At 42.7% G+C, this 27,919-nt stretch overlaps 4 protein-coding genes across 4 annotated transcripts; 1 reads left to right on the top strand and 3 right to left on the bottom strand.

Annotated features, from left to right (window-relative positions):
- Positions 1-361: 361 nt before the first annotated feature.
- LOC134668704 (phosphotriesterase-related protein) lies at positions 362-7,219 on the bottom strand. The gene is made up of 6 exons (XM_063526143.1): positions 7,059-7,219; positions 5,753-6,007; positions 4,134-4,391; positions 2,705-2,869; positions 1,058-1,275; positions 362-536 (listed from the first exon to the last, which is right to left on the bottom strand). Exons 1-6 carry the CDS (start codon positions 7,078-7,080, stop codon positions 393-395), a joined length of 1,062 nt encoding a protein of 353 aa, XP_063382213.1. The 5' UTR covers positions 7,081-7,219; the 3' UTR covers positions 362-392.
- A 3,066-nt stretch (positions 7,220-10,285) lies between these two features.
- On the top strand, positions 10,286-13,585 carry LOC134668703 (dynein axonemal assembly factor 4-like). Its single transcript, XM_063526142.1, has 4 exons — positions 10,286-11,010; positions 11,565-11,757; positions 12,283-12,482; positions 13,230-13,585. Exons 1-4 carry the CDS (start codon positions 10,330-10,332, stop codon positions 13,461-13,463), a joined length of 1,308 nt encoding a protein of 435 aa, XP_063382212.1. The 5' UTR covers positions 10,286-10,329; the 3' UTR covers positions 13,464-13,585.
- A 7-nt stretch (positions 13,586-13,592) lies between these two features.
- Positions 13,593-19,025, bottom strand: LOC134668701 (uncharacterized). Its single transcript, XM_063526141.1, has 2 exons — positions 18,858-19,025; positions 13,593-15,682 (listed from the first exon to the last, which is right to left on the bottom strand). The coding sequence occupies exons 1-2, from the start codon at positions 18,947-18,949 to the stop codon at positions 13,630-13,632; spliced, it is 2,145 nt and encodes a 714-aa protein (XP_063382211.1). The 5' UTR covers positions 18,950-19,025; the 3' UTR covers positions 13,593-13,629.
- A 765-nt stretch (positions 19,026-19,790) lies between these two features.
- On the bottom strand, positions 19,791-21,742 carry LOC134668700 (heat shock protein 68-like). The gene has a single exon (XM_063526140.1). The coding sequence runs from the start codon at positions 21,699-21,701 to the stop codon at positions 19,806-19,808; it is 1,896 nt and encodes a 631-aa protein (XP_063382210.1). The 5' UTR covers positions 21,702-21,742; the 3' UTR covers positions 19,791-19,805.
- Between the last annotated feature and the right edge of the window lie 6,177 nt (positions 21,743-27,919).

The following is a 27,919-nucleotide window of genomic DNA, read 5'->3' as shown; positions in this document are numbered from 1 at the left end:
TGCAGGGAATAGAGTTGATTTTGGTTTTGTTTGAAAATTGAACGAAACTAAACAAATGCGGGACTTGTGGTCCAGGGAAAGGTCGAGGGTACCAGGCCACAGGAGGAAGGTCGCCTATGAGGTGGACTGACCAGATAAAGGCGGCAGTAAATGGCTCATAATCACTACATGAATGCACGAGGAAGGCGGCTATCAGAGAAGAGTGGCGACGTGTTGTGAAGCTTGCTACCAACACCTGAAGTGATGACCACGACCACTCTGTCAAGAGTGATACCGACGAAGAAGAAGAAACAAATGCGACTCTGTTCCAATTGAATACGGTTCAAATTTCATCGAACTGAATAAGTACTATAATAGGTAAGACCTTGGGAGGCTAGGTAAAGTGGTAAATATTAGAATTCCTTGTGTATGGCGAGCCACCTCGCGGGGTTCTCTATGGAGATGAGGTCGATGTCCTGCTGGGTGAACCCGCGCGACTTCATGCGCGGCAACACGTTGTTCAGGATGTGCGAGTACCCGTGCCCGCCGAAGTCCGCCTGGAATGTCACAAGTATACATATTACCTACTTATGCAAGTCGGGAACGATCCCCAGCCGGTATTGTCTTGGGTAGTCTAGTCCCATTCGTTTTTCGAGTCCTATTCTGCTTTCGTCACCCATTCTACATTCGTCACAATCGTTGGTGGCTTTTAATGTAGAATGCGCGACGAAAGCAGAAAAGGACTAATTTAAGAACTTGACGAAAAACGAATGGGACGACCCAAGACGATACCCCCCAACCAGATGAAGCGATCTGAGCTTGTCCCATCCTCGACCAAATTTTGCTTGGTCGTCAGAGATCCGACGAACAAGGAGGCAGATCATAAAAACTAGGTGTGGAGCATCCACGTCCACCGATGACCACGATCCTCAGTTATGAGGGAGCGACCACAGAGAGTGAGGTCGGGAATATGGAGTTATCGGCATTATGATGACCACAAGGCTGGCTATATTTAGTGGCTAGTCCTGCATGTGTGTGTATTGGTGTAGTGGTGGTGTAGGTGTGTGTATTGTATTACCAGGCGGTGCTTGGTGTGTATGTCGTGCGACACGGTGCAGCGCTCGGAGCGGCCGTCGTCGAGCAGCGCGCGCAGCAGCTGCAGGCGGCGCGCGTCGCCCGGCATGTCGCAAGCGGGCGCCAGCTGGTAGTACGACACCTCCGTGCCGAACAGGTCCAGCTGGCAGTAGGTGCCGAGCTCGGCGAACGTTAGGAGCTTTTCTTCGTCTACCAGGGTGCCTGGAAGTAAACGTACAGGGTGTCCCAGAATTCGACGTCAAGCCGTAAACGGATGATAGACCAAGTCATAACAGTTATCATACAAATACAAAAAAAAATCCAACTCATGTTCTTTAAAAATTATGGTCACTTTAAAAATTCACTAAAAAATCCACACCCTGTAATTATTCAAGATTACACAATAATAAAAAAATTAGAATAAATTATGGAATTTGTAGTAACAAGAGTTAAAGAACCATTACAGGGTGTGGATTTTTTAGTGAATTTTTAAAGTGACCATAATTTTTAAAAAACATGAGTTGGATTTTTTTTTGTATTTTTATGATAACTGTTATGACTTGGTCTATCATCCGTTTACGGCTTGACGTCGAATTCTGGGACACCCTGTATACCTAAAAGCCCATCTCCATATCGCGCGGCAAGCTATCGAACATTGGCGCGCGCGGCAGCCGCGCGCAATGGATACCGGGCTGCCGCGCGAGCCAACTCGATCATTGGCGCGCTCGCCCCGCGCCGCGCGATACGAACCATTGTCGGTGTTTCAACGCGCGGCAAAGGAATGTTCGCGCGCAGTTGGGACGGGTGTGTATATATTTCAGTTGGCTCGCGCGACCGCATAAGTACATGGATAATGAAAAGTGTCGTACTTTAATTGAATTATACGGCACTAAACAGTTTCTATGGAACAGTAAATGTAGTGATTATCGCAACAGATCATTTTTCTATTTGACTATACTTCGTTCCGAATAATTAATTTTTGTGATATAATGTGGTCGATCGTCGAAGCGCTGGTGGCCTAGCGGTAAGAGCGTGCGACGTGCGTGCGACTTTCAATCCGGAGGTCGCGGGTTCAAACCCCGGCTCGTACCAATGAGTTTTTCGGAACTTATGTACGAAATATCATTTGATATTTGCCAGTTGCTTTTCGGTGAAGGAAAACATCGTGAGGAAACCGGACTAATCCCAATAAGGCCTAGTTTCCCCTCTGGGTTGGAAGGTCAGATGGCAGTCGCTTTCGTAAAAACGAGTGCCTACGTCAATGGATTAGTTGTCAAGCGGACCCCAGGCTCCCATGAGCCGTGGCAAAATGCCGGGATAAGGCCAGGAAGAAGAAGAATGTGGTCGATCGTCGGATCGCCTGCCGCGCGCGGCCGCCGCGCTTAAGTTCAAGATGGTGCCGAAATTGGTTCGCGAGCCGAACATTGCTCGTGCGGCCGCCGCGCAATATCGAGACGCGCCTTAACAATTAAGGTTGTGTGGGCCTTCAGAGTTATTACATTTGATGCCGGTAGAAGAATAGTGTCGAAGGAAGAATAATGATATAATAAATCTCTTTGGTCTTTAAGATATCGGAGAAAAAAACCCAGAGATTAATAGACGCACGCAAGAAAGTCCAACATTGTATAATGTCTTCTAAAAAAATACTCACGGTCGAGGTGGCTCATGACGGCGCGATCAGCTGCGCCTCCGGCCTCGAGGTAGATGCGGATGATCTCGGCAGGAGCGCCGGGGTCGCGGTGGGGGTGGAAGCTCACGGCCACGCCGAGCTGCTCCACCACCTCGCCCGCCGCCACGATCGCTCGCCGTTCGAACTCTGGAACAGCATATCACATCATTTATAAGTAGTAGTACGTAGGCTGTTCCATAAGTCTTGCAATGGAAGGAATCTAACAAGCTTTGACATGTATGACTGAGCGTAATGGTTATCTGCCACTAATTACAAGTTCTTACATGATGTTTTTGCTGAGCCTGCCAGCAGTGATAGTCGGTAAATAGATCGAAACAATTGTGAAAAGGGTAACCGCGAGTACAGAGTGATTTTCTATTATAATTTCAAACGTGGATTATCTTACCAAGAGTGCCACGAGGAAATGTTCGGTGCTTTTGGTAAAGAGTGCCCTTCCCTTTCTACCGTATTCAGGTGGTATAAGGAATTTCAAAGAGGCAACTATAATTTAGACGACGACGAAAGACCGGGCCGACCCTTTACAAGCAGGACCCAAGAAAACATAGACGATGTTAGAAAACTGATAACTATTAATAGGCGAATTACGTGCAGGCAGATTGAGGACATTCTCCACATTAGTGCATCAACACTTAATTCAATTTTACACGAAGACCTAAAAGTTATGTTATTCTCTCTGGGTCCCTCATCTGGACAGTTAGCACTTCCACCATCATAACGCTCCTGCTCATCGTGCGATCAGAACTCGGGAGTTTTTGGAGCAATCGGGGCTTACTGTGCTGTACCATCCGTCTTATAGCCCCGACCTTGCACCGTGCGATTTTGGTCTCTTCCCGCTGATCAAGAGCCAATTAAAAGGACGACCGTTGCAACTGATGACGAGCTATTGAGTGCATGAGATGATAAGCCTGCGCCACTGTCACAAACGCGCGGTGGAAGATCATGTTTGATACATGGTTGGAAAGCATGCATAAGTGTATTGACAGTGATGGTTTTTATTTTGAAAAAGCTTAATAAGAAGTTACACTTTTGCAAGACTTATGGAACAACCTACGTAGTAGACGCAGGCCCAAGATCACCAAAGTTCAGATCATCGCTTATTATATTGAAGCGGTACGTCTATATCATGCTGCTGCTTGTGAATACTTGGGGAAACTTTTCCATTTGCAGGAAAATTTCAGATATTTTTTTCAGTTATAGTGAACCTACCTACTACTGGGCAAAGGGCACTTTAGATATCAGAAAGGAGGAGACTTTCTGATTAACTGGGTATAATTCTATACCAAATGATATAATATAATTTATCTTTAGTAAGAGTGCTAACTGATCTAGCTGTCTGTCTAAGCGCAGCGAGCACTTCAGCAGTGGACGCGTGGACCGGCAATATAGATACCTCTGATAGGCCAAACGCTGGCCACCTCCCCAATGAAGCCCGCCTTGATACTCTTGTCCGCCACACACCCCTCCATCAGCTCTGCCATCATGCGCTTGTACATTTCCTCGGTGGTAGCATGAAGAGAGTCGTCGTGCTGCGTGTCGGCGATGTAGTAGCCGGTGCCCGCGACGACGTGCACGCCGGTCTCCGTCGACACGCGCTTCAGGAACGACAGGTCGCGGTCCAGGCCCTCGGCGGAGTTCTCCACGATCGTGCCTGGAGTGGGACATTAGTTTTAGAAACGACTTTGTTTAAGCACAGTCTGCAATTGTAATGGAAGGGCATGCGTACCTTATTAAGGAAAGGTGGATGGACTGGGTGAGAGATGATAATGGAAAAGTAATCATGCATAAAATCAGGAGGGAAGAGACATATGGAATACATGCTTTTACCGACTGCAAGAGAACGGGAAAAGGGTATGATTTTGAATAGCAGTCGATTCCCATGGGTATTTATTTGTGCTGACGCGAACAATTATATGCTGCCTGGAGAAGATAGTAGGTATATAAAGGCAGTTATTATATGTAATATGTTCTTCTTCTTGATCGGGACACTCTTGACAGAGCGGTCGTGGTCATCATTGGAAGTCTCCCTTTGTGACACGTTTGACGGCTCGTCTTCACTCCTCCCTGACGGCTGCGCGTTTAGCGCATTCGTGCAAGGGGCCGTCCATTGCTGCCTTTATTTGATCCGTCCACCTCATGGGCGACCTTCCTCGCGCTCGGGTACCTTCTACTCTGCCCTGCACCACCAGTCGCTCTATGGATACATCTCCACGTCGAGAAACGTGTCCAAAGAAAGTGAGGATGCGAGCTTGAACGATGGAGGATAGACGCTGCTTGATGCCGAGCTCTTGGAGTATGGAGACGTTGGTGCGGTGTTCGGTCCACGATACTCCAAGCATTCTTCGCCAGCACCACATTTCCAGGGCATCCACCCTCTTCCTCTCACTCTCCCGCAGGGTCCACGTCTCAGCGGCGTAGAGAAATATGGGGAATACAAGTGCTCTAACGAACCGGATTTTTGTGGCTTTTGTGATGTTACGATTCCGCCATATTTTTCGTAACTTGTCCATAGCGCTTCTAGTAATTGCCATACGACGTTTGATCTCGTCTACACATCCTCCGTTGTTGGAAATCAGAGCTCCTAGATATACATATGATTTTACAACGTCACAATTCGCTATTTGTGTGACTTCGGGCGAATTGTCGTTGACACGATCGATAATCATTATCTTCGTCTTACTGCGGTTGATCTTTAAACCAAATTCCAGGCTAATCCTCTCCATTCTGCGTAGCAGATCCTCCATATAGCCAGCACCAGTAGCGAATAAGGTGGTATCATCCGCGTAACGGAGGTTTGAGATCTTTAGATTTGAGATATTTAGATGTAATATGTACCTAACTACTTTTGCTAGCTTTTGACTGGATCTTAGTTATTCTTATTAATAGTGAGCTTACAAGTTCTTCTTCAAAATTCGCAATTCCTACACACTTTAAGGCTGAAGAAATCGAGGGAATCTAGAACTACAGTAAGTAAATAGGTATAATTTACAACTTATGTAAGTAGTTTCTCACCTCCTCCAGACTCCTTGAACATGTTGACGTCATTGAGCACGGCCTGCGCCGTGTCCTTGTCGTTGAGGGTGAGGTTGTACTTGGAGGAGTAGGGGTACTGGCGCAGGTAGCCGGCCGACTGCAGCGAGATGTGGCGGGCGGGGAACTTGGCGGCCAGCGCGGCGGGCGGCCGCCGGTAAAAGTGCGTGAACTCCATCGACAGGTGCTCGTGGGGGAGCGTGCGCCCGAGCACATCCGGAGACACGCCGCCCAGAACTAAAGTTAACCCAGACTCATGAATGTTAGAGACGATGTTTACTTTTAACACCACTGGATGGCGCCGGTACTTACACATAAAATAAATTAAACATAAATATATGTATTTGCTAAGCTAATAGTTTTGCCTAAGTTTTTCTTACTGCTTGCCGGTTACATCTACATTTAGTAAGCATGCAAGAGCGAGATGTCTTAAAAATAATTTAAGCTCACTGTTTGTTTTGTCGCCACAGAACAGTTTTTCAAGCGGGGGATGATACACATAAGCAACTGGGTCTAACGAACGATGTAGGTACCTACTATAGCTGGGTCAATTTCTCGAATGGGGTTGGCATGAATTGTCAAAGGTTTGCATACCTGGTGCATCATAGCTTGCCTCTTTCTCATTAATTTCATCATAGTTTTGCGTTCTATAAGATTTGGCTTAAAGGGCTAACATCCAGGCCATAAAATTCCAAAATAAACAAGAATTTGACACAATTCTAGGGCAAGTTATGCTGGCATACAGATGGCGTATGATAATTTCAACCGGCCAACCCCCATTAAGAGTACCTAATCTATATATTATTAATATTTTAGATCTTATTACAAACTGTAAAATAAAGGCCGGGAGAAGACCCTCTGATTGCGACGGGATAGGTACGTATCGGAAAATGGTCCTTCGAACCAGATTTAAAAAAGAAAGTGAAAATATTCGTCTTATTAGCAGTAAAATAATAATAATAATCTACAAACAACTAATTACCTGAATAAATCATAGGCCGTCCGAAATTATTACATATTTAAGGGAAAACCTTACATTCTTTCCATTTAGATAAAAAATAAAGCGTTCCGGAAGAGAAACGGCGAACCGATATAAGATATAAAAATTATAAAACATAAATGTCCCAACTCTCACAGATAGATTAGCTTCAATACATAAGAACATTCTATTAGCTTAATTAGCATTTAAGAGAACATCCTCAATCTGACTAGGTATATCTTATTGTTTGTATTTTATCTTTCTGTCACTTAGGTAATACCTACTAAAGTAAATAGCAACAAAACTCACCGGTTTGCACACGGCCGCTCATGTTTGCTATATTGTTCTGCTAACTATCAATAATTATAACACAGTTCACTTTATTAAATTAGACGTAACTAGTAAATACACCACTGACAAACTGTTTCTTGTTAGTTTAATGAATTTGTTTAACACTTGCTCGACGTGTTTTGTCCCCTCGATCAGCTGCGATAGGTTATATGAATCAAGGATTCACGGCACACGTCGCCTCGCTCCGGCTGTAGAGCGAGACTGATAACACTCAATTTAATTATAGAATTCTTGTTTGAATAATATCGCCCATTCATAAAGCTTCTATCGTAAAAACAGCGCAACGAGATAAGTCAGGGTAGGTATTATAGCTATACCTAGCTATACTATGGGCACCATGGCGCACATTGGTTCAAGAGCGGAATAAAGTCCAAATTTTACAGGTCAGCTTTAGTCATTCGTATGTCTTAAATCTAAAAGTAGAATACTTGTGTAGGTCTATCGTGAAAGGATTTTAATTTTGGTGTATTATTTATTAGTAAATTAATAGACCAAAGTACACGATGCTGTACACATGCCAATGTTCCCTTAAAAAACTTGTTTATTGCAGGTCATATATTTCTGAAATCAGCGCTAAAGTATACAAAATATTTATTTTAGTTACAGGAGCATATATTAAGCTATTTATATATTATATAATATTAGTGACTTTGTGGCTTAATTTGAGTATGGCTTGGGCGAAAACGACATAGTCATTATTTTGCCAATTTTCATTATTCAAAAGAGTATTACTTTCTTCCGCCAGCGTCCGCTCCATCGAAAAATAGCACAAATGATAGCTTAAGTATCTGAGATAATTACTAAATTGATTCCAACTGCCGGGGCCTGCAAACATTTGAATAATGACCATATAACTAATGAGCGTACTTAATGTAAGGAAACACCTTAATGAGGTTGACACCTTAATGGGGGTGATTAATAAATAAATATCTTGATTTTGGGTATAAAATGTATACATTATTTTCTTCTTCTTCAGTTACAATTATCTATTCGAGAAAATAACACTGTTTTTTTGCGTTATTGTACCTACTTAGTAGTTATGGGAAGTTTCAGCATTTCAAATGCAGAGTTAGTTGAAATTGCTATTTCAAGTGACCGAGATGTGCATAAGTGTATTGAAAGCTCATGGAATGTATTCTACACATAGGCCACATAGCCTACAACAAGTCATTTTGTAAATGGAGTACAAATGCAGTCACACGGCCACAAAAAGAAGCAGAAAAGAATAGAATTCAAAAAGAGTTGTACGAAAGATTGGGTTTGAAAGTTGACTTCGTCAAGCAAGGTATGGGGTCATCTAATGATGGTAATACCTCCAGGAGATTTTTCAGTAACCCAAGTTTAGTTGCGGAGATTACAGGGGTAGAAAGAACTGATTCACCGGTGTTCAGTAATATTACAGGCAATTAACTCTGGTGCCACAATAGATGCTGAAAAGTTTGGAGATTACTGCAATAAAACAGCTGAAATATTCGTTGGCTTGTACGAATGGTACTATATGCCAAATACAGTACACAAAATACTGACCCATGGAAGTAAAATAATATCCGCTGCTGCTCTACCGATTGGAATGTTAACCGAAGAAGCCCAGGAAGCGCGGAATAAGGATTATCGTCGGTACAGATTGTACCATTCGAGGAAATGCTTAAGGGAATCTGCTTACGAAGATATCATAAACTTGCTTTTGACATCTTCTGACCTTTTTATTTACAGCTTAAGCAAATAATAATTATAAGAAAACAGGACGAGAGCACGACGAAATACAACAATTTATTGTAGAAAATTATTAATTTAAAGCCTTTTTTATTTATTTATACTAGTAATTATTTTTATTATATAATCAATTTATTGCAATTTAATTCTGTAAGCCATTTTTGAATTATTGTACAAGTATGTTAATGTTAATGTTTTCATAATTTTGTATTTTTAGTATATTTTTGATGATTTTAATATAAATTTCTAATAAACAAAACAAAAATTTATTTATATTATTTATTTTACCTATTTCTATCGATAAAACCACATTACACACGTTTTATAATCCCACCTATTCTTAAAAACAATTAATTCCGCGCCCCCATACAACCCGAACCACTGTGTGGCGTATTGAATGAATCTAGGGCATATCGGTATTAGGTATCATACCTACTTATTAGCCTTATTAGCATAGGAAAGAAGTAAATACCTAAGCATTTGTAACAATGTAGTGGCGATTACACTTTCAGCTGACAATGTTCAGGCATCATTTCATTTAATAGGGGTCTTCTTGCTAAATTGGAAATTCTGTAGCGGAAGTATTGAACAACCAATTTAGCTAGAACCCTAAATGGCGCAACAATCGCGAAACGTGATGTAAGTACATATATTTGAATGCTGGCCGTACTTTATTGCAAGCAAACTAATAGGTAGGTACCTACTTACTTATAACACTTCAGCAAAATAAAAATTAGGTAGTAGAATCATTATGATGCGTGCCTGTGTTAATAACCTTGTAACTAGAGTCTGTTCGGAAGGAGAAGAGTCGTGGAATGTATTGGGCCCCATACATTTCACGACTCTTCTCTTTCCGCACAGACTCTAAAACTTTATAAACCAGGGTAAAACGCGCGCATGGTACACACTCCCTGGCCCCTGTTTCACCAACGTGACAGGTGCGACGAATTGTAAAATCACTGTTGCTGACGTTACAGGCATCCATGGGCTACGGTTACCGCTTACCATCGGGCGGGCCGTATTCCTGTTTGCCACCATCATTGTATTATTTAAAAAACTTAATGATATCGGAAAAAAAACAGATATTTCTCTTGCTAAGTTTATGACAATTGTCACAAGAAACACTACAATTGTCACGAAATTCCGACATATAACTCATTACCTGTCAAGAATTACCTACAATTCTTCTAAATCTTTAACAATGGTCAGAAACTTCGCAGGAGAAATATCTGTTTTATTCCGATATAATAAAGTTTTTTTAAATAATACAATGATGGTGGCAAACAGGAATACGGCCCGCCCGATGGTAAGTGGTAATCGTAGCCCATGGATGCCTGTGATGTCAGCAACAGTGATTTTACAATTCGTCGCACCTGTCACCGATGTGAAATTGGGGCCTGGTATCACCTAAAATTCAAAATAACCATAGCAACAATAAACACTTGTTTGCCTGGCGTTGTCATTGCATTATTGATCGCGCAAAAATAAACAAACTTTAAATACGTTCACAGCTAAAATGCCAATCATAGTAAAAGAGTTTACTTGGAAGCAGACTCCGACAGCTCTGAATATAACGATACCTCTCAGTCAAGGGAAGAAAGAAAAAGTAGACTTATTTGCGACTGATTCGTACATCAAGGCGCACTACAGCCCTTTCCTATTCGAGGTTTTTCTTCTTCATGACGTGAACATAGATAAAAGCAAATGTCTCGTTAAAGAAGACTTTATAATTCTCGACCTGGTGAAGAGAGAGGAGCAAGAATGGGAGCAGTTAGAGAAGGAATTGACGAAAGCTGAGAAGATGAAATTAAGGCAGGAGATTTTAGAAAAATGCCAGGAGAAAGCTAAAGAGGAATTTGAGCAGAAGAGGATTAAGAAAAGTGAAATGGACCGGTTCACGGTGCAGAAGGCTATGGAGATTGATTCTAGGCATCATGAGATAATGGATAAGAGGAGAGACGAGCAGAGGAAGATAGCCATGGATGCTCTGGAGGAGTGGAGGGTAAACGCAGACGGGGGAGGGAGTAAGGGGGTCAAGATAGTAGAGTTGCCCGACGATAAGGAGAACGGGGTTGTAATAGAAGAGGTGACGGATGAGAAGCCGACGCCGAAGGAAGAGAAGAAAGTAGAGCCAGAGGAAGTGAAGCTGAAGAAGCTACCGCAACCTGCGACACCGCATCCTAAGAAACTAGTGAAGGCGATGAACATGCCAAAAAAGGTCATGCCATGTCAGTTATATGTTATATTTATTTAGGGAGCACGCCATGCGTGTTTTGCTATCCCTACACAGTTACAAAATTACATAATTTTTTAATTTTCCGTAATCGATTGCGAAATTTTGATGCCCCGACCTTTTGTATTCAAAAAGGAAATTTGTATAAAACTAGAAATAGAAATGATTTGATGTACACGCTATATGTATACTTAAATACCTACTATGCTGGGTACCTATAGGTTATCTTTTCAGCGATACGACCGCCTGTTGTTTTGTCTCTTCTTCATTTTCTGTATTCTTTGCAATGTTTTCTGTATCGGCGTGTGCCATAAACAGTATGTGTATTGTACCTAATACTTACTTACCTAAGATAATATTGTATAATACCTATACAATACGATGCGAGCCGTTGCCAATCCATAATAATTCCCTTGGACTTAACAAGCAAGGACGAAAAGAGGATTATTTAATAAAATGTAAGTTACAATTCCATAATCCCTCTGGTTTTAGGTACCTACTTAAGCATTTGTCCACAGACCCCGGTGAAGTCAGAATACGTGGACAAGAAACGCGAGGAAGCGTCGAAGCGCGTGCTGCCCGCGCTACGCAGCCAGGCCAGCCTGGAGATCCACCACACCCCCAGGGTGTTCCCCACGCCGAGCCGCGAGTCAGCCAGGGCCGAGGAGGACGCCTGGCTCAAGAATGTGACCCTGGCCCGTCGCGCCACAGGTATCCCCACTACCAGGGCAGGCTGATGGAGATCAGCTCCGTTGCAGTGAAAAGGCAGCCTCTACGAGAACAGCAACAGCAATGAGAGCCGAAGTGCATGCTGTCCGCGCTATGATCAAGGCAGAGGTCAGTCTGGACGACAAGCACACACATAAATAAGACTACCCAACCCAAGAGACTAAAGGCTCCGTCACACAGGCGCGTTTTGCGGGCGGCGCGTGAGGGGAGCGCGCCGCTTTTACATAAAAAACGCTCACACCCCGCTCGGAAAACGCGCCTGTGTGACGGAACCTTAATAGAGATCCGCATGCTTCGTGACCTTCAGCTATCAAATAGGTAGGTATAAGTATGTATCTACTAAATGAAGACTGATCCTACTGTACACCCAGCCGCAAAACTGCATGGCCTCTTTTGTCTTTATGTATCATAATGTGCCTATGCAATTTAGCAGCTCCCTATATACCTACCGCTATGTATGTACTAGATGTAAAATGTTTTACCTAATACTCTTTCCAACTTGCGCAGGGTTCGTGTCAGAGGACCTGCGGCCGGAAGAACAGGACCCAGAATGGTGCAAGAACAAAGGCGACGAGTTCTTCCGAGCTGGCAACTACCTGGGCGCCATTAGCGCCTACACGCATGGCATCTTGTTGTCAGACCGTCTGCCAAGTTTGTTCTCAAACCGCGCAGCGACCCACTTCGCGCTCGGCAACTTCAACAAATGCGTGAGTCTTCAGTAGGTAGTATTGTCTCACTGGCCGCCATCAGCTTCTGGGTATACCCACAGCTCCCTACCTACTGTTAGACTGCCTGCAGAGTCTGCTCTCCGACCGAGTTGAGACTCACATTGCGCGAATGAAAGATGGCAGTTGTCTCTCATGAACCCATATCACATTTGTCTGACGCATCAGAATGGTAATCGGTTTCATACATTTCATATGGTTGCGGTTGCATCCACATTTGTATGACGCAGCGTGCATCACAGAAATGTGAACGCGGCTTTAGTTTTACGGAATCCTACAAAAAACCTCCGCACTGTAAAGAGTTGTTATTTTTCCAAAATAAACCCAAAAGTTGTATCGAACTCCTCCAGACTTGGTAATTAGGTACACCGGTCGCGGAAAGACCGCAGACTATTAAATAGGTACTCGTACATACGCAGCAGCGCATTTGACAGATTTGGAGTATTTGGACGAACCTATTTAGAATATTTATAGGTGAACAACTGATCAACAGCTCTAGAACTGCTCGACTCGTACATTTACACTCACGTACTTGCATTTTTGATGGTACCTACTTTATAGTTTATTTACCTACCTACCAAGATGTGCAAACCTATACGTTTGTATGTGCGGATAGCGGTGAATTCCCTTAGTTAGACTGACCGATCCGATCCTTAGAACTCGACGTTCCCTGAGGAACATAACTTAGATAATAGACGAGTGCCACTTAAAGCCGACGACATATTCCAGGTGAACGACTGCTCCACCGCCCTGGAGCTGCTGGTGCCGCCGTGCGAGTCCAACCGGCGCGCGCGCGCCGCCTGCGTCGCGCGCCGCGCCGCCGGCCTCGCGCGGCTCGGCTACCTCGGCAAGGCCATCGACGAGATGAAGGCGGCCTCCGAGCTCTTGCCCGACGATGACACCATCAAGAAGGATATTTATGATATGGAGCGCGCGTGGGAGCAGAATCCTGATGACTATTGAAGTGTTCTCCTATTAAATGACCGTGCTATGTTAAGAATTTTATATTATAACACTGACTCTTCCCGGAAGCCTTGATGTAATATTTTCTACACTTGTTTGTTTTTCGAGGGGAAATAAATACGCCAGAAAAACGATAAATAGCAATTATATTACATTACAATACGTTCTATTCCTGCATCTTCTTCCTGGCGAGCCCTAGGTCGGCCAGCAGCGCCGCCGGCGCCGGGTCGCGGCCGCGGAAGCGCCGGAACACCTCGGCCGGCGCGCAGGCTCCGCCGAGCGCCAGGAACGTGTCCCGGTAGCGCGCGCCCACTGCGCGAGCGTCGCCCTCCTCCTGCCACGCACTGAACACGTCCGCGGCCAGCATCCGCGACCAGATGCGGCAGTAGTACGCCGCCGCCCACTCCTCGGAGACTACCTTTGTGAAGGATAACGGATGGGAGTCGTATTTGTCGAACGGCAACGCGAAATGCTTCGGCCACAGTTCTTTAACCACGTCGCGCCAGAATATTTTACTCGAATGCAATTGTAAATCCAAACGCGCCAAGTAAAGCTCGCGGCACAAATTCGACCCGGCCATATGCTGTCGTACGCGGTGGAGGTTGTTGACTAGCTCATCCGGTAACGGTTCTTCGGTGCGATGATGTCCGCTCAGCGCTTGGATCGTGTGCGGATCGAACAGCCAGTGCGTCAGTACGTGGCCGCATACTTCGGCGGCATCCCATTCGACGTTGGATAAGCCGGCCACTTCGGAGTAGTTCGCTTTGGTCAGGAGGTGTCGAAGCGCGTGCCCGAACTTTTGGAATAGGACGCCCACTTCGTTGAATGTGAGGAGTGACGGACGCTCACCTACTGGAGATTGGAAGTTAAATATGAGGGCGGATAGAGGCGAGGCTTTAGTCGAGGCGCAACGATTACGGAGAGCGACATGCCAGCCCGCGTCATCGAATACGCGGATCTTCTCATGCTGACGAGCGTAAGGATCCAAGTAGAAGCCGGCTACTAGCTGCCCGGATCCGTCGAGCACGTCGTAGTACTTGACGTCGCGGTGCCACGCCTGCACGCTCCGCTCCTCGATCTGGATGTCGAACAGCGAGCGACACAGGTTGAACAAACCGCGGACGACGCGCGGTAAAGGAAAGTACTCTCTAATTTTATCTTCTTCAAACTTGTAGAGCGTTCTTTTTTGTTTTCTCTGCCAGTATGGTATATCCCAGTGCTCCAGCTTGAAGTCAAAGCCTCGTTCTTGTGCGAATTTCTGCAGCTCGTCGAGTTCGGCGTCCTGTGCGGGGCGCGCGTGCTCCAGCAAGCTGTCCAGAGTGTTGTAAACGTTCTCCGCCGAGCCGGCCATCTTAGTTTCCATGCTCATGTCCACAAACGTCTCGAAGCCGAGCAGCTTCGCCTGTTCAGTCCGCAGACCTCGTATTTTCTCCAAGTGCGTGCTGGTTTCCAAGTCCTTGTTGCCGTAGCCGGAGCAGCGCTGCACGTGCGCGTTCCAGGCGTTCCAGCGCAGCTCGCGGGTGTGGCAGTGCTGCATGAAGGGCTCGTACACGTGCGGCTGCAGCGTCACCTTCCACGGGCCCCTGGTTGGGTCGGCTGCCATGGCCGAAAGCAGCGTCTCCGGGAAGTCCTGGACTGTCAAACTGTCTGTGATAGTGCTGGAGAATAGACCTGTAGCCGTATTAACCTTCTCGCGGAACATATACTTCTGCTTCTGCAACTCGGCGACAACACTGTGTAGCTTTTCTAACTTTGGCCCCGTTTCATCTAGACCATTCAGTTTTCCTTCTAAAATATACTTATCTAGCAGCCTCTGTTCCTCATCTGTGAGTTTCTTCAGCTTGTTCTTCTCGTTGACCGCAGCTTGGAATATAGGGACACTGTTAAACTTAGCTGACCTCGCTTTGTGCGCACGTTCATGTATGTTTCTGTAGGACGCTGTGGGCATGAGAGAGCTGTTGCCGAGATACAAAGTCTTGGCCACTCCCCAGGTGAGTTCGAGCTGCGCGTCGAGCTTCTCTAGAGGTTTGAAGACGTCGTCGAAGGCATTCTTGCAGGTGGGCGTGGAGTGCTCAATCTGGGCGACGCCCGTCTCGTACTCGAGGCTCTGCTTGCTGATGGACGCGATGCACTTCTCGATCGTGACGTCGCTGAACTCGGGCAGCCCGTTCACCCCCAGGAGGGACGTTGTGTCGCCATCCTCGCCTATTTCTGGAATACTGAAAATATATAAACAAATTTAGAAAGCATAATTTGTTATCAAGTGTGGCAAAACTAGTAAATATATTTGTAGCTGGTTTGTTAGTGCACGACACCTTGCACTTTGTGACTATGCGCTGAAACTTGGCACAGTTGATTCTTAGCTATTCATGAGCAGATACAGACCGGGAGACATCGAGAGCCACCTCTCAATTAGTGGGGGGAGGGGGGAAGTTCGACACTGCCGCACTTCACTTGGAGCTACATTTCTCTAAAACTATACCTATTAGGGCATGTGATACATGATTTTCGGATAAATTAAGGACGAGGAATCTATTTTTAGAACAAAAAAATGCACTTTCTAACAAAAAAAAGAGTCAAGTAGAAAAGACTAAAAAACGTATTTTGCATTTTTTTATAATTACTATTTTTTTTTAAATTGTAGCAGGAATCTGAAAACCAAAAATATAGTCGTAAACTTACACTTATTACGTTTGTAAAAATATATAGTTTATTATACAAATCTGTTGATTAATGGGAGATAAAAAATAAAATTAAGCGTAGGTCAGTGATCTCAATGCAAAATATTATTAAGGTGGAAAAGTTATAACTTGTTCTACAATCGTTTATTTTTTTAGTTTTTCATAAATAACTCGTAAACGGTAGCCCACAGCAAAAAAATATCTTTTACGTAAATAATCTGTTTCAGATTTCTCATAAAATAAGTGCTACTTTTTTTCGCTAGGATGAATACATATTTAAAAAGAAGTTGAAGGGAGAAAATAAATTGTAAGGTCCCCTTTTTTAGTCATTCGCAAATAACTCGTAAACGATGACCAATTGAGAGGTGGCTCTCGATGTCTCCCAGTCTGTATTATGACCAGCTAAGAATCACCTGTGCCAAGTTTCAGTGCATAGTCACAAAGTGCAAGGTCCCCATACAACGGTGTGCACTAACAAACCAGCTATTGGAGAGTTTAGAAAGTCCTTTCCCTGCCTTTGATATTTCACTCCTTAAGTGTAAAAGATGTAAAAGCATCTGAAGGGATAAATTAATTGTTTTAAACCAATAAAGGGTTCAGTTCAATGAATTTTATCCTTAACGTGATAGACTGATGGTTATCAAGTTTGTCAAAAACTTGTGGGTACTTCATAAGAGTTATAAGGCCCACTGTACAAAATGTTCCTATTTTTAACTGTAACCTTGTTATATAAGTAAATTAGGATGAATTTTCATTTATTTGAAAAATAAATGAGGCAAAAGTAATGCTACCTTATTGGGTTCATGAAAGGTTCAAATTAGTTTGCAACAAATATGTACATTGTTGTGTACATCAGTGGCGGCGCGTCCATAAAAGCCGATTCCCACCGGCTTGCCTGTTTTTGGACGTTTGAGCATAGTTGTAAAGGAAATATGTAAGCCAAATTAGCCCCGGCCTACCTATGGATATGTTTGACGTGCCGCCACTGGTGTACATTGAGCTATAGTTACGACTTTTACGAAGTTAACATAAATTTTCAGTATGTCTTGTTGATCCCTAAAATTATTGTGGAAAGGAAAGAGATGGGATGGGAAGCTTTGATCTAGAACAGCGTCTGCAACCTTTTAGCAGCCAAGGGCCACAATAGTTGTTAAGGAAGTTGACGCGGGCCTCACTTTGTTAACCCTTCAAGTGGCGCCAGCGAAAACGCCAAAAGTAGTATAATCTTAAGAATCCAAATTAAATAGCCTATTTGCATAAAGCATTAAATTAAAATAATGTTTATACATTTGGCCAGACCTAATCAAACTCCGGAAGAATGACAATTTTCCAGTTTTTTTTGTTAAAAATGACTACCACCATAACACAAATTGATGATTGGAGGTAATTGCTATTTAATTATCAAAGACTTCGAGTTTAAAAATTAAATCATTAAAAGGGTCGTAACATATAATTTATTCTACAAAACAAGTAAAACAACCACTTATTAATCAAGCCTGAACTCGGACTAGGCTGTCGCTCCCTAATGAATGGTCCTCACCAAGAATTTTTACTCGACTACGGCAACGCAAAAGGAGGGTTATGATTTTGACCGGTATGTATGTGGGTATTTAACAATAATTTATATACCAAGTGTTTTTGTGTTTCTTAAGGTATGTTGTCCTTCTCTAACTCGCTACCTAATTTTGGGCTTTAGAAGAGCGTAACTACAGCACAGCGAGTGGCAGAGGCTGGCCAAAAATGAGATGGCAAAACAACCTGGACTCATTCTGTGGCGACTAGCAAGAGGCACAATCTAGGCGATTAAAAAAAAGAAGAGTGTTACTATACTTTAATGCGTTCAATTTCACCTCCAAATACATCAACACTGACCGCCACTTGAAAGGTTAATTTATTTATTTATTTTTATTTAAGCCTTTATTTTTCCTTAAATAGTATTTCATTATGATGTTGTTGTTTATTTTACTATATTAAGGACCCCTTTCGGGTATAGGCCTCCTCCAAATCTTTCCACCTTTTTCGGTCTTTTGCCGTTATCAGCCAAAGGGGGGGGGAAAGGTTAATATGTGTGTCTTTATCAGACATTGTTGTTTGACAATATTACATAGAAAATAGCCGGAGGGGCTTGCGGGCCGCAAGTGAAAGGTTCGCGGGCCGCCTGTTGCGGACCGCTGATCTAGAAAATATACAAAACACCCATGACCCAGGAAAAATATTTGACCAATCACACAAATAAATGGCTTTTAAATTAAAACCAGGATTCTCATTACCAGCTAGTAGCCCAGTTGAAGTCTGTATAATCAGACTATTATTAATTAAATTACAAAATTGATATTAGGGCCTGCTTCTAAAAGTATCAGATCCCGTGGATGGAGGGTTGCCAATGTTGCTTTCCATCAATTATGGTGTTTATTTTTCTTTAACTCCTCAAACCCTCAGTAAACTGTTAACAGTTTTACACAACATTATCACAAAGCTCATGAATTTTTAGTTTAAAAAACATGAGAGTCTGTAGACAAGAATACAGACATGTAAGAGTCAGGAAAGGTTATAAAAATGGCACCACTATTTCAAACATAAAACCAAAAGTTAGTGCGTGTTAAAACCAAAAGGTAGTTAGTGTTTGTTTCCAGATTTTAGAGAACTCAAAACAAGCAAGCTAATGAAAAATGTACAAGTGAATGTTTTTACAAAACAAATCAATGAAACTTACAGAACGACGTATCCCGCATTGCGTTTGTTCTGGTAGAAATGCTTCTTGGCGTGCCGAGCGATTAGTTTCGTTCGCAGAAAGGATAATGCCATATTATTAGAAACCTAAATAAACCTCAAAAATATTATTTCATAATCTTATAATATATGGAGCCGCACCGTATGATTGACATTTGAGACATTTGACATTTCTCAATTGTCAAAAATATTTTTTTTTTTTTTTTTTAACAATTATGGCCTGGATGCGAGTCCTTTAAGCCAAGTCTTTATTTTGCTATTTTTAGAACACTTCATTTTAAAGAGTTAAATGGCAAAGAATGCACTAATAATTTTATTACAACACACTTCACTTTATATCTTCAACACTGTTGTTTTTATATACTTGTATAATGGAACGTAACTGTCAACGTTTTTAAGAATATCGGTGAGGCGGCGGGGGACATTATTATCAAACACTTCACTTAATTCACTGTCAAAAATAATTTGACACATGCCAAGTAGTGTTGTGCAGCGATTATAGTTACCGGTATTTTGGATATTTTGTATAAATTGTAAATATAGATGGTCAAGCAGATCTAGTCAGTAGAAAAAGGCGGCAAGTTTGAAAAATGTAGGAGCGAAGAGATATCGTCTCATAGAAAATTTGAATTTCGCGCCTTTTCTACTGACAAGATCTGCTTGACCAACTTATTTGACCAGCCTACTTATATGTATTATAGTGGTCAACAAATTCGACTTTAATCCTAGTATATATATGTATAACAGTAAATAAAACCAAATAACGTACAATGAAAACAAATTTATTTAAATATATTTTAAGCGGTTTAAATTATTTAAATCTTGAGATCAGTCTTAGGTTACAATAAATCATAAATACTTATTTTGACTAGAAAAGTTCGCTTTTAAAGCTGATAACTGTGATAATTTTAAATTTATCTTCCTTCCATATTTAATCGACTTCCTCGACGGTGGGTTTGCCCGCGCCGGCGGACGGGTCGCCGCCAGCGCCGGCAGCTCCGGCGCCGTGCATCTTGGCCATGAGCGGCGCGCACACGCGCTGCAGCTCCTTGAGGCGGTGCTCGTACTCGTCCTCCTCGGCCAGCGAGTTGTTGTCGAGCCAGCCGAGGGCCGCGTCGCACTCCTGCCGCGCCGCGCTCTTGTCCGTCTCGCTCAGCTTGTCGCCCGCCTCGTCCAGCGCCTGCTTCACGCCGAACACGTAGCCCTCGAGCCGGTTGCGCGCCGCCACGCGCCTCCTCTGGCGCTCGTCCTCCTCCTTGTAGCGCTCGGCCTCGGCCAGCATGCGGTCGATGTCCGCCTGCGAGAGCCGCCCGCGCTCGTTCTTGATCACGATATTCTTGGAGCGGCCCGTGCTGTTCTCCTTGGCCGTCACGTTCAGGATGCCGTTGGCGTCGATGTCGAAGGTGACGTCGATCTTGGGCACGCCGCGCGGCGCGGGCGGGATGCCGGTGAGGTCGAAGGTGCCGAGGCGGTTGTTGTCCTTGGTGAGCGCGCGCTCGCCCTCGAACACCTGGATGGTGACCGCCGGCTGGTTGTCGGCGTACGTGGTGAACGTCTGCGACTGCTTGCAGGGGATCTTGCAGTTGCGCTCGATGATGTTGGTCATGACGCCACCCGCGGTCTCGATGCCGAGCGACAGCGGCGCCACGTCCACCAGCAGCACGTCCTGGATCTTGGAGTCGCCGTCCCCGCTGAGGATGGCCGCCTGCACCGCCGCGCCGTACGCCACCGCCTCGTCGGGGTTGATGGACAGGTTCAGCTGCTTGCCGCCGAAGAAATTCTGCAGCAGGCTCTGGATCTTGGGGATGCGCGTGGAGCCGCCGACGAGCACCACGTCGTGGATCTGGCTCTTGTCCAGCTTGGCGTCTCGCAGCGCCTTCTCTACGGGCTCGAGCGTGCCGCGGAACAGGTCGGAGCAGAGCTCCTCGAAGCGAGCGCGCGACACTCGCGTGTAGAAGTCGACGCCCTCGTAGAGCGCGTCCACCTCGATGGTGGCCTCGGTGCTGGATGACAGCGTGCGCTTGGCGCGCTCGGCCGCCGTGCGCAGGCGGCGCAGCGCGCGCGCGTTCCCGCGCAGGTCCTTCTTGTACTTGCGCTGGAACTCGTCGGCGAGGTGGGTGACCAGGCGGTTGTCGAAGTCCTCGCCGCCGAGGTGGGTGTCGCCGGCGGTGGCCTTCACCTCGAACAGCGAGCCCTCGTCGATGGTGAGGATGGACACGTCGAAGGTGCCGCCGCCGAGGTCGAAGATGAGCACGTTGCGCTCGCCCTTCAGGTTCTTGTCCAGGCCGTAGGCGAGCGCGGCGGCGGTGGGCTCGTTGATGATGCGCAGCACGTTGAGGCCGGCGATGGCGCCCGCGTCCTTGGTGGCCTGGCGCTGCGAGTCGTTGAAGTACGCCGGGACCGTGATCACGGCGTCCCGCACCGCCGCGCCCAGGTACGCCTCTGCCGTCTCCTTCATCTTCGTCAGCACCATGCTGCTGATCTCCTCCGGCGCGAATCTCTTCGTCTCTCCCTTGAACTCGACCTGTATCTTGGGCTTGCCGCAGTCGCTGATGACCTTGAACGGCCAGTGCTTCATGTCCTGCTGGATCTTGGGGTCGTCGAATTTGCGGCCGATGAGTCGCTTGGCGTCGAACACCGTGTTGCCGGGGTTGAGCGCCACCTGGTTCTTGGCGGCGTCGCCGATGAGTCGCTCGGTGTCCGTGAACGCCACGTACGACGGCGTGGTCCTGTTGCCCTGGTCGTTGGCGATGATCTCCACGCCCCCGTGCTGCCACACGCCCACGCAAGAGTACGTCGTTCCGAGGTCGATTCCGATAGCTGGCATTTTCTTACAATTTCTTCTTCTTTAGCTTACTTGTAATAATGTAAAATTTCTCGAGAGGTATGTAACCGCTCAACTTATCTTCTCCTCACTTGTTCGCTTTGCGTTTTCAAATTTAGACTGAATCCCCGCCAACGCGCCATCGTATTTATACCCCGCCGGTAGCGACCAATCAAGAGCCAGCATTTTCCAGAAACTTCGCGGCAACTGTTCGATGCGCCAATAGGAGACGCCTCCATTCGCGAACATTCGCGATCGATTCGAAGTTTTAGAGTGAGAGAGGCGCTTTTCTTAAACTAGACAGAACGAGATAGGGCATTATTTGGTGATACCATATGCAAAAAAATATCTCAAGTTCTACGGTTTTCGACTAAATACCAACATGAAAAAGCTTATTAGATAAACTGCATTGTTTTATACGACCGTTTTTAATTTTACCTATATAGTTTGAGTACCTACGTAACTTTTATTTGCTCATTTTATTATTGAGTAAGTTTAAAGCCCCTCCAAACTATGTGCGTGAATCTCGTGTGCCACAAAATAAATATACTTAAATCTTTAACAAATATCAAATCATAATATAAAGCTGATTTGTCGCGAATCTATTCTGTTTTAAATCTGACCGAGATAACCCAGCAAACATTTTAAGTATTTTTTCCTAGGCTCGAAGAAGATTTTACCAATTTAAGTGAAAATGACGTCCTAAGTCACCAATTATTTTACGTATTGTACACTTTTACTTCCAAGTCAAAATATAGGGATAATAAAACGTAAATTTCACTTCATAAATACACCATGAAGTCAGGGACTTAGGGGTTGAAAATAAGGCAAAATATTAGGTAAAATTAACCTTAAACCCTGACCAATAGGTCAAATCTACTAATAAGGTATTTTGGGTGTATTTACGACGTAATTATTACTTATACGGGGACTATGAAGTCACGGACTTAATGGTTGAAAATAAGTCGTATTATTAGGTAAAATTAACTTCGTACCCCGTCCAATAGGTCAAATATACTAATAAGGCCTTTTAGGTGTATATGCGACGTAATTATTTCTTATACGGAGACCATGAAGTCAGGGACTTAATGGTTGAAAATCTGTCGAAATATTAGGTAATATTAACTTCGAACCCTGACCAATAGGTCAAATGTACTAATAAGGCATTTTAGGTGTATATGCGACGTAATTATTTCTTATACGGGGACCATGAAGTCAGGGACTTAATGGTTGAAAATAAGTCGAAATATTAGGTGAAATTAAGTACAAAGTCTGACCAATAGGTCAAATGTACTAATAAGACATTTTAGGTGTATTTGCGACGTAATTATTTCTTATACGGAGACCTTTAGGTCGTCGATTTTATGTCGATTTAGCTACTAATTTTAGGTAAATGTTACTTAAAATAGATACCAAATTGCGACCATATAGTTAAAATCACTTGTAAAGTACTATCAATACCATAAGGTTGTGCCGCCATTTTCTTTCATTATAACGAGATGCTAAATATGAAATTGCATAATTTAAGTTGTTATATCTTGAATGGTGCCATCGCACGGTACTTCATTGTGCTAATATTCAAAATAAAACAATATTTTTGATCAAATCAATACACTCACACACACAAATATTCAATTACAACACTCAATTACAAGCAAATATATGCATTTTGATTTTATAAAATGTTGAAAACTTAAATATTTCAAAAGCCCATCGATAGTTTTGTATGTAAACCTAACATACTGCACGAAAAAATTTTCTGTGCACTAGATTTCATCGTTCTTCATCAGCGTAATCGGCCTAAATTATTTTACATGACTTAGTGGCCGCCATTATCATTGCACAACTTAAAGTTGTTTTCTTGTTAGACATTTTGTTTCTGAGTGAAAAGAATATATAAGCGTAATGTTTGTGTCTCTTTTTCTCTTCATCGCGTCTCAACTAAATATTGCCTCGCAGAGTAATTATATGGATAAAAATATGTCGCCATCACGTCTAAAGGTGGTAAAGAATACCAAATTAGTACATTTTCACTACGCGGCACGTCGTGGCGACGTCGAATCCACGTTCGGAAACATGACCTAGTGTTGACCTAATGGTTGTAATCACTAATTTACCGTCAATAAATACGTCGCCGGCACGTGCGTTTTTTCCCCATTTATGTCGACTCGACGTGCCCACGACGTCGATTCGACGTGCCTCATTTTGGTCTCCTAAATTGTGCGACCTAAAATAGGTGCCTTTTTCGGAATATCGACCAAAAATGTTTGCTGGGAAGTATATCCCACCAAAAACATAAATGTAAAAAAGGAGAGCCAAGTTCAATACAAAAATTATGCTTGGCTGTGGGGCTCGCCGCAAAAAGAATGGAGATCTAAATGAGTGCCACTGCCAAGTTCTATGCAAAATCCAAATATGTATTTATAGGAACAAAATAACATTATAAACAAGTATTAAACTCTATTTCTTTGCTTTATTGGATACCTATAACAATTGCTGTTATTTAAAAAAATGTGAGATCTTAAAGTAGGTTGTCTGTCTAGATAGTATGTGGTTTGAATTTGTGTGTTCTGCTCCCAAATTTTCATAGACTTTCGACGGGTAGTCAAATTGAGACGGTTAATTGACATATAAAGCAGATCTTGTCAGTAGAAAAAGGTGGCAAATTAAAAAAAATGAAGACGTGATGGGATATCGTCTCATAGAAAATTTGAATTTCGCGCCTTTTTCTACTGACAAGATTTGCTTAAAATCCATCTATAATAGTTTTGATTCTTTTACGACCACAGAGTTTTTTTTACCTAAGGTCTGACTTCACAAGAGAATGAAAACACATAAAACAAACGAGGATTGTAGGGTACCTATTGTCAATAGAGCGAGGCATTTAAAGACAAAACTCCCAATTTAAAGGCGAAAGCAACAACTTACTTTAACAAACTATAAACAATAATTACAGGATACGATACATTACATTATGTAAAACTAAATTTTGCTCGACTTGGCGGGGGCACTGCCGTGCCCCCAGATAAGTATTCTATACATAGTCCGACAAGAAATTGTAGAAAATTATTAAGGGCGGCAACTTTCTACGTAACTATCACATTTTTGACGTAAAACGCTTAATCATGGCATGGCAATTTATTATGTTTATTTTTAGTTCCATGTATTTAATATAAACTATGTCGCACTATAATTTTGATATCTTCGGTCTTTTAGGATTAAACTGGTGGTAACCCTGCTCCATTTATCACATATAACGACACCTTGTGAAAAAGGAAAGAACGATCGGTGTGGTGCCTGTGTGGAAAAGAGACTGCAACAGTGCACGAAGAGGCTCAGACGGCGGTATATTTGAAGAGATTCTGGAAAATTCGCAAACAGTTCTGTATTTAGCGTAGGTTTGTGACACACGGCGCTACTAATATTTACACTATTCGCTATTTCTAGAATTTCCAGTTGTTTACATCAAACATCACTGACCTTCGCCTTTAAAATAGAACTAGGGATTATGACTTCATGAGTAACGAAATACGCATATAATACTGTACGAGTAAAGTGGAGGGGTTTGGTAACTTTTATTAGGTACTCCCTCTACCTACAAGTTTATTGTTAAGTAAAACATTTAATTTATTTAGTACTTACTTAGGCATTTCATTTCTTAGTTTGAGACTGACAACTATTGAGAGTTAGACCAAGAAAATTCTGCAGCGATTTTGATAGCCCACGCAGAGCTGGGCAATAATTAGCGCCTTCTGCATTTCTTACGTAGGTATAATTATGTCGTCTGTGTGTAATTTTGTAGGTACGTTTAAAAAACTCAAATAAATATATTAAATTAGATCGATGCCCAAGTTAAATAAATAAATATTAGAGGGACATCTTACACAGATCAACCTAGCCCCGAACGTGCCCGAACTAAGCAAAGCTTGTACTATGGGTACCTATGTTGTAGGTAATAAATACGTACTTTAGGCAAGAACATATAATAATAGTTTCGTAAGAACTATTATATAATCTGTGCTTTAGGTACCAAATAGAACTTGCGTTTAAAAATAAGTACTATCTGTGTTTTTCTACCGATCAAAGTGGCGTGCTCTTGTGTTGGAGGCCAAGACTCATTTTGGGTCATCGCGCCAACCAAGTAAGTAGTAAGTAAGTATCTGTGTTTTTCTAATAATTATCTGGTGATTTATTTCACGCATGGTGTAAAATAATTTATTTTAAATATGGTATAATACCCTATTTGTATTGGTATACTGTTGGAATGTTCCAGCAGTGAATAATCTGTCCCACGCATTGAACTATTATTACTACGAAGTACCTAATAATAATAACTCGTGCTCCCACGGTGTCTAAGAGCGACTAATCTTATTATAAATGTTTGTATAAATTGTAGGTATCACCACAAAACAAAGACGCGGCGCGCTCATTCTTTCTTCCGTGGGTATCACTAACTGCATTAAAGTGATGTGACTTCTATTAAACCACTGTCAAATTAATTGCCGAGCGTTAGCGAAGGTCTCCGTTTCAACTTGAGCAAAAACGCTTTTGTATGTCCGGATGTTCTCCTCCAGACTTGCAGGTCGCATTTCTTATCTTTAGATAACCGATTCTCGTGAACTGTGTGAGCAGGTTCGAGAGATAGAATTTTCTGTCCTTTAGTTTTTTGGAAAAAAAAGTGGAAAAAAATCAAAATGTCAATGCGTCTGTCCAATGTCAGTGCGTCTCACTCTTTCATAAAAGCAAAATGTGAGACGGAATACACATTGGACAAAGAAATTGGATAAGTAGGTGGAATACCACCCTTAGCCATGACCCCGATGTCTATTCATTGTCTACAACCAAAACATTCGAGAAACGTGTTGCTATCTCGTTCTTTCGCATGCAGTTAAGTGTAATCCCATCTCACATGAAACGTCATAACACGTCAAATTTCAATAGTGATACCATAGCTTAAACGAAAATATACCGGGGGTGTTGCTTGTAACACGAGCAAATAATTAAAACATAAATACTTATTATACTCCTCAAAATATAAATGAATGAATCCTTTGAATTATGAATCCTTTAAACTTCCTCTTTTTCATACAAAATAAATATTGCCTTCAATGTATGCTGACATCAGTATGTTTGACGTTGCTTGTCACGCTTTAAATTAAAAATAACAAAATTTGCAATAATTGCGTATTTAGGAATAATAAACAAAAAAAAGAAATAGAAATCAAAACGTTAGTTATATTTAAAACTTGCTGAATAAATATTGGTCAGTTTTCTATTATACAATACTGCTTATTTTTAAATTAGGTCGTATGAAAAAAATTCAAAAAAATACACGTAAGGTTGTTTTGGGGGAGGGGGGTAGCCAAAAACCTCACCAAATATCACCAAGGGGGAGGGAGGGTCAAAAAGTAGCCGAAAACACCTCGCGTGATTTGTGCACAACCCCATAGGTAAAATTATTTTATAGTATTATTAATTGTATAAGTATTTTTTTATACATAATTTGATTCTTCATCACCATCACTAATTACAATACCTTTTAAGGTAATACATATTCCTCAATTAGACAATTATTTTCTATTTTTATGTAAGATAGTATTTTGTATCATATATATGTGACGTTCTACGGCAAAAGGTACCTTATGGCGGCTGGCGCTTACGTCGCATAGCGCCGCAATAATATTGGAGCGGCGTTAATAATAGCGTAAGCGCCAACCGCCATAAGGTACCTTTACCCGTGGGACGTCACATATTTCAATATTTATTTAGATACACAAGCCTTCTTGAGCTCTTTGTGGGACTTAGTCAATTTGTGTAAGAATGTCCTATAATATTTATTATTTATTTCATATAACTCTTCTGTGTTAAAAAGTAATTTTTTAAATAATTTTATGTATAAATTATAATATTTGGTTTATATTTAAAGAACACTGCAGTTAGATGTAGGTACTTATTTTATAATTGCTGTAGTGTTTTATGCGCAATGTTTATTGTTATTTATGCATTTTCAGCTCAATTAATAACAGGTATAAATAGGAACTTGGGACAACTATAATAAATGAATGCAGTTAAACTAACAAATTCATTCTGCCGACAATATACCGCAGAACATGCGATATTTTTTTCATATGGTATCACTAAATAATGCCCTATCTCGTTCTGTCTAGTTTAAGAAAAGCGCCTCTCTCACTCTAAAACTTCGAATCGATCGCGAATGTTCG

The sequence above is a fragment of the Cydia fagiglandana genome, chromosome 11 (assembly GCF_963556715.1).
Source record: "Cydia fagiglandana chromosome 11, ilCydFagi1.1, whole genome shotgun sequence".
Classification (NCBI taxonomy): Eukaryota; Metazoa; Arthropoda; class Insecta; order Lepidoptera; family Tortricidae; genus Cydia; species Cydia fagiglandana.
This window is presented reverse-complemented; position numbering and strand designations above follow the sequence as displayed.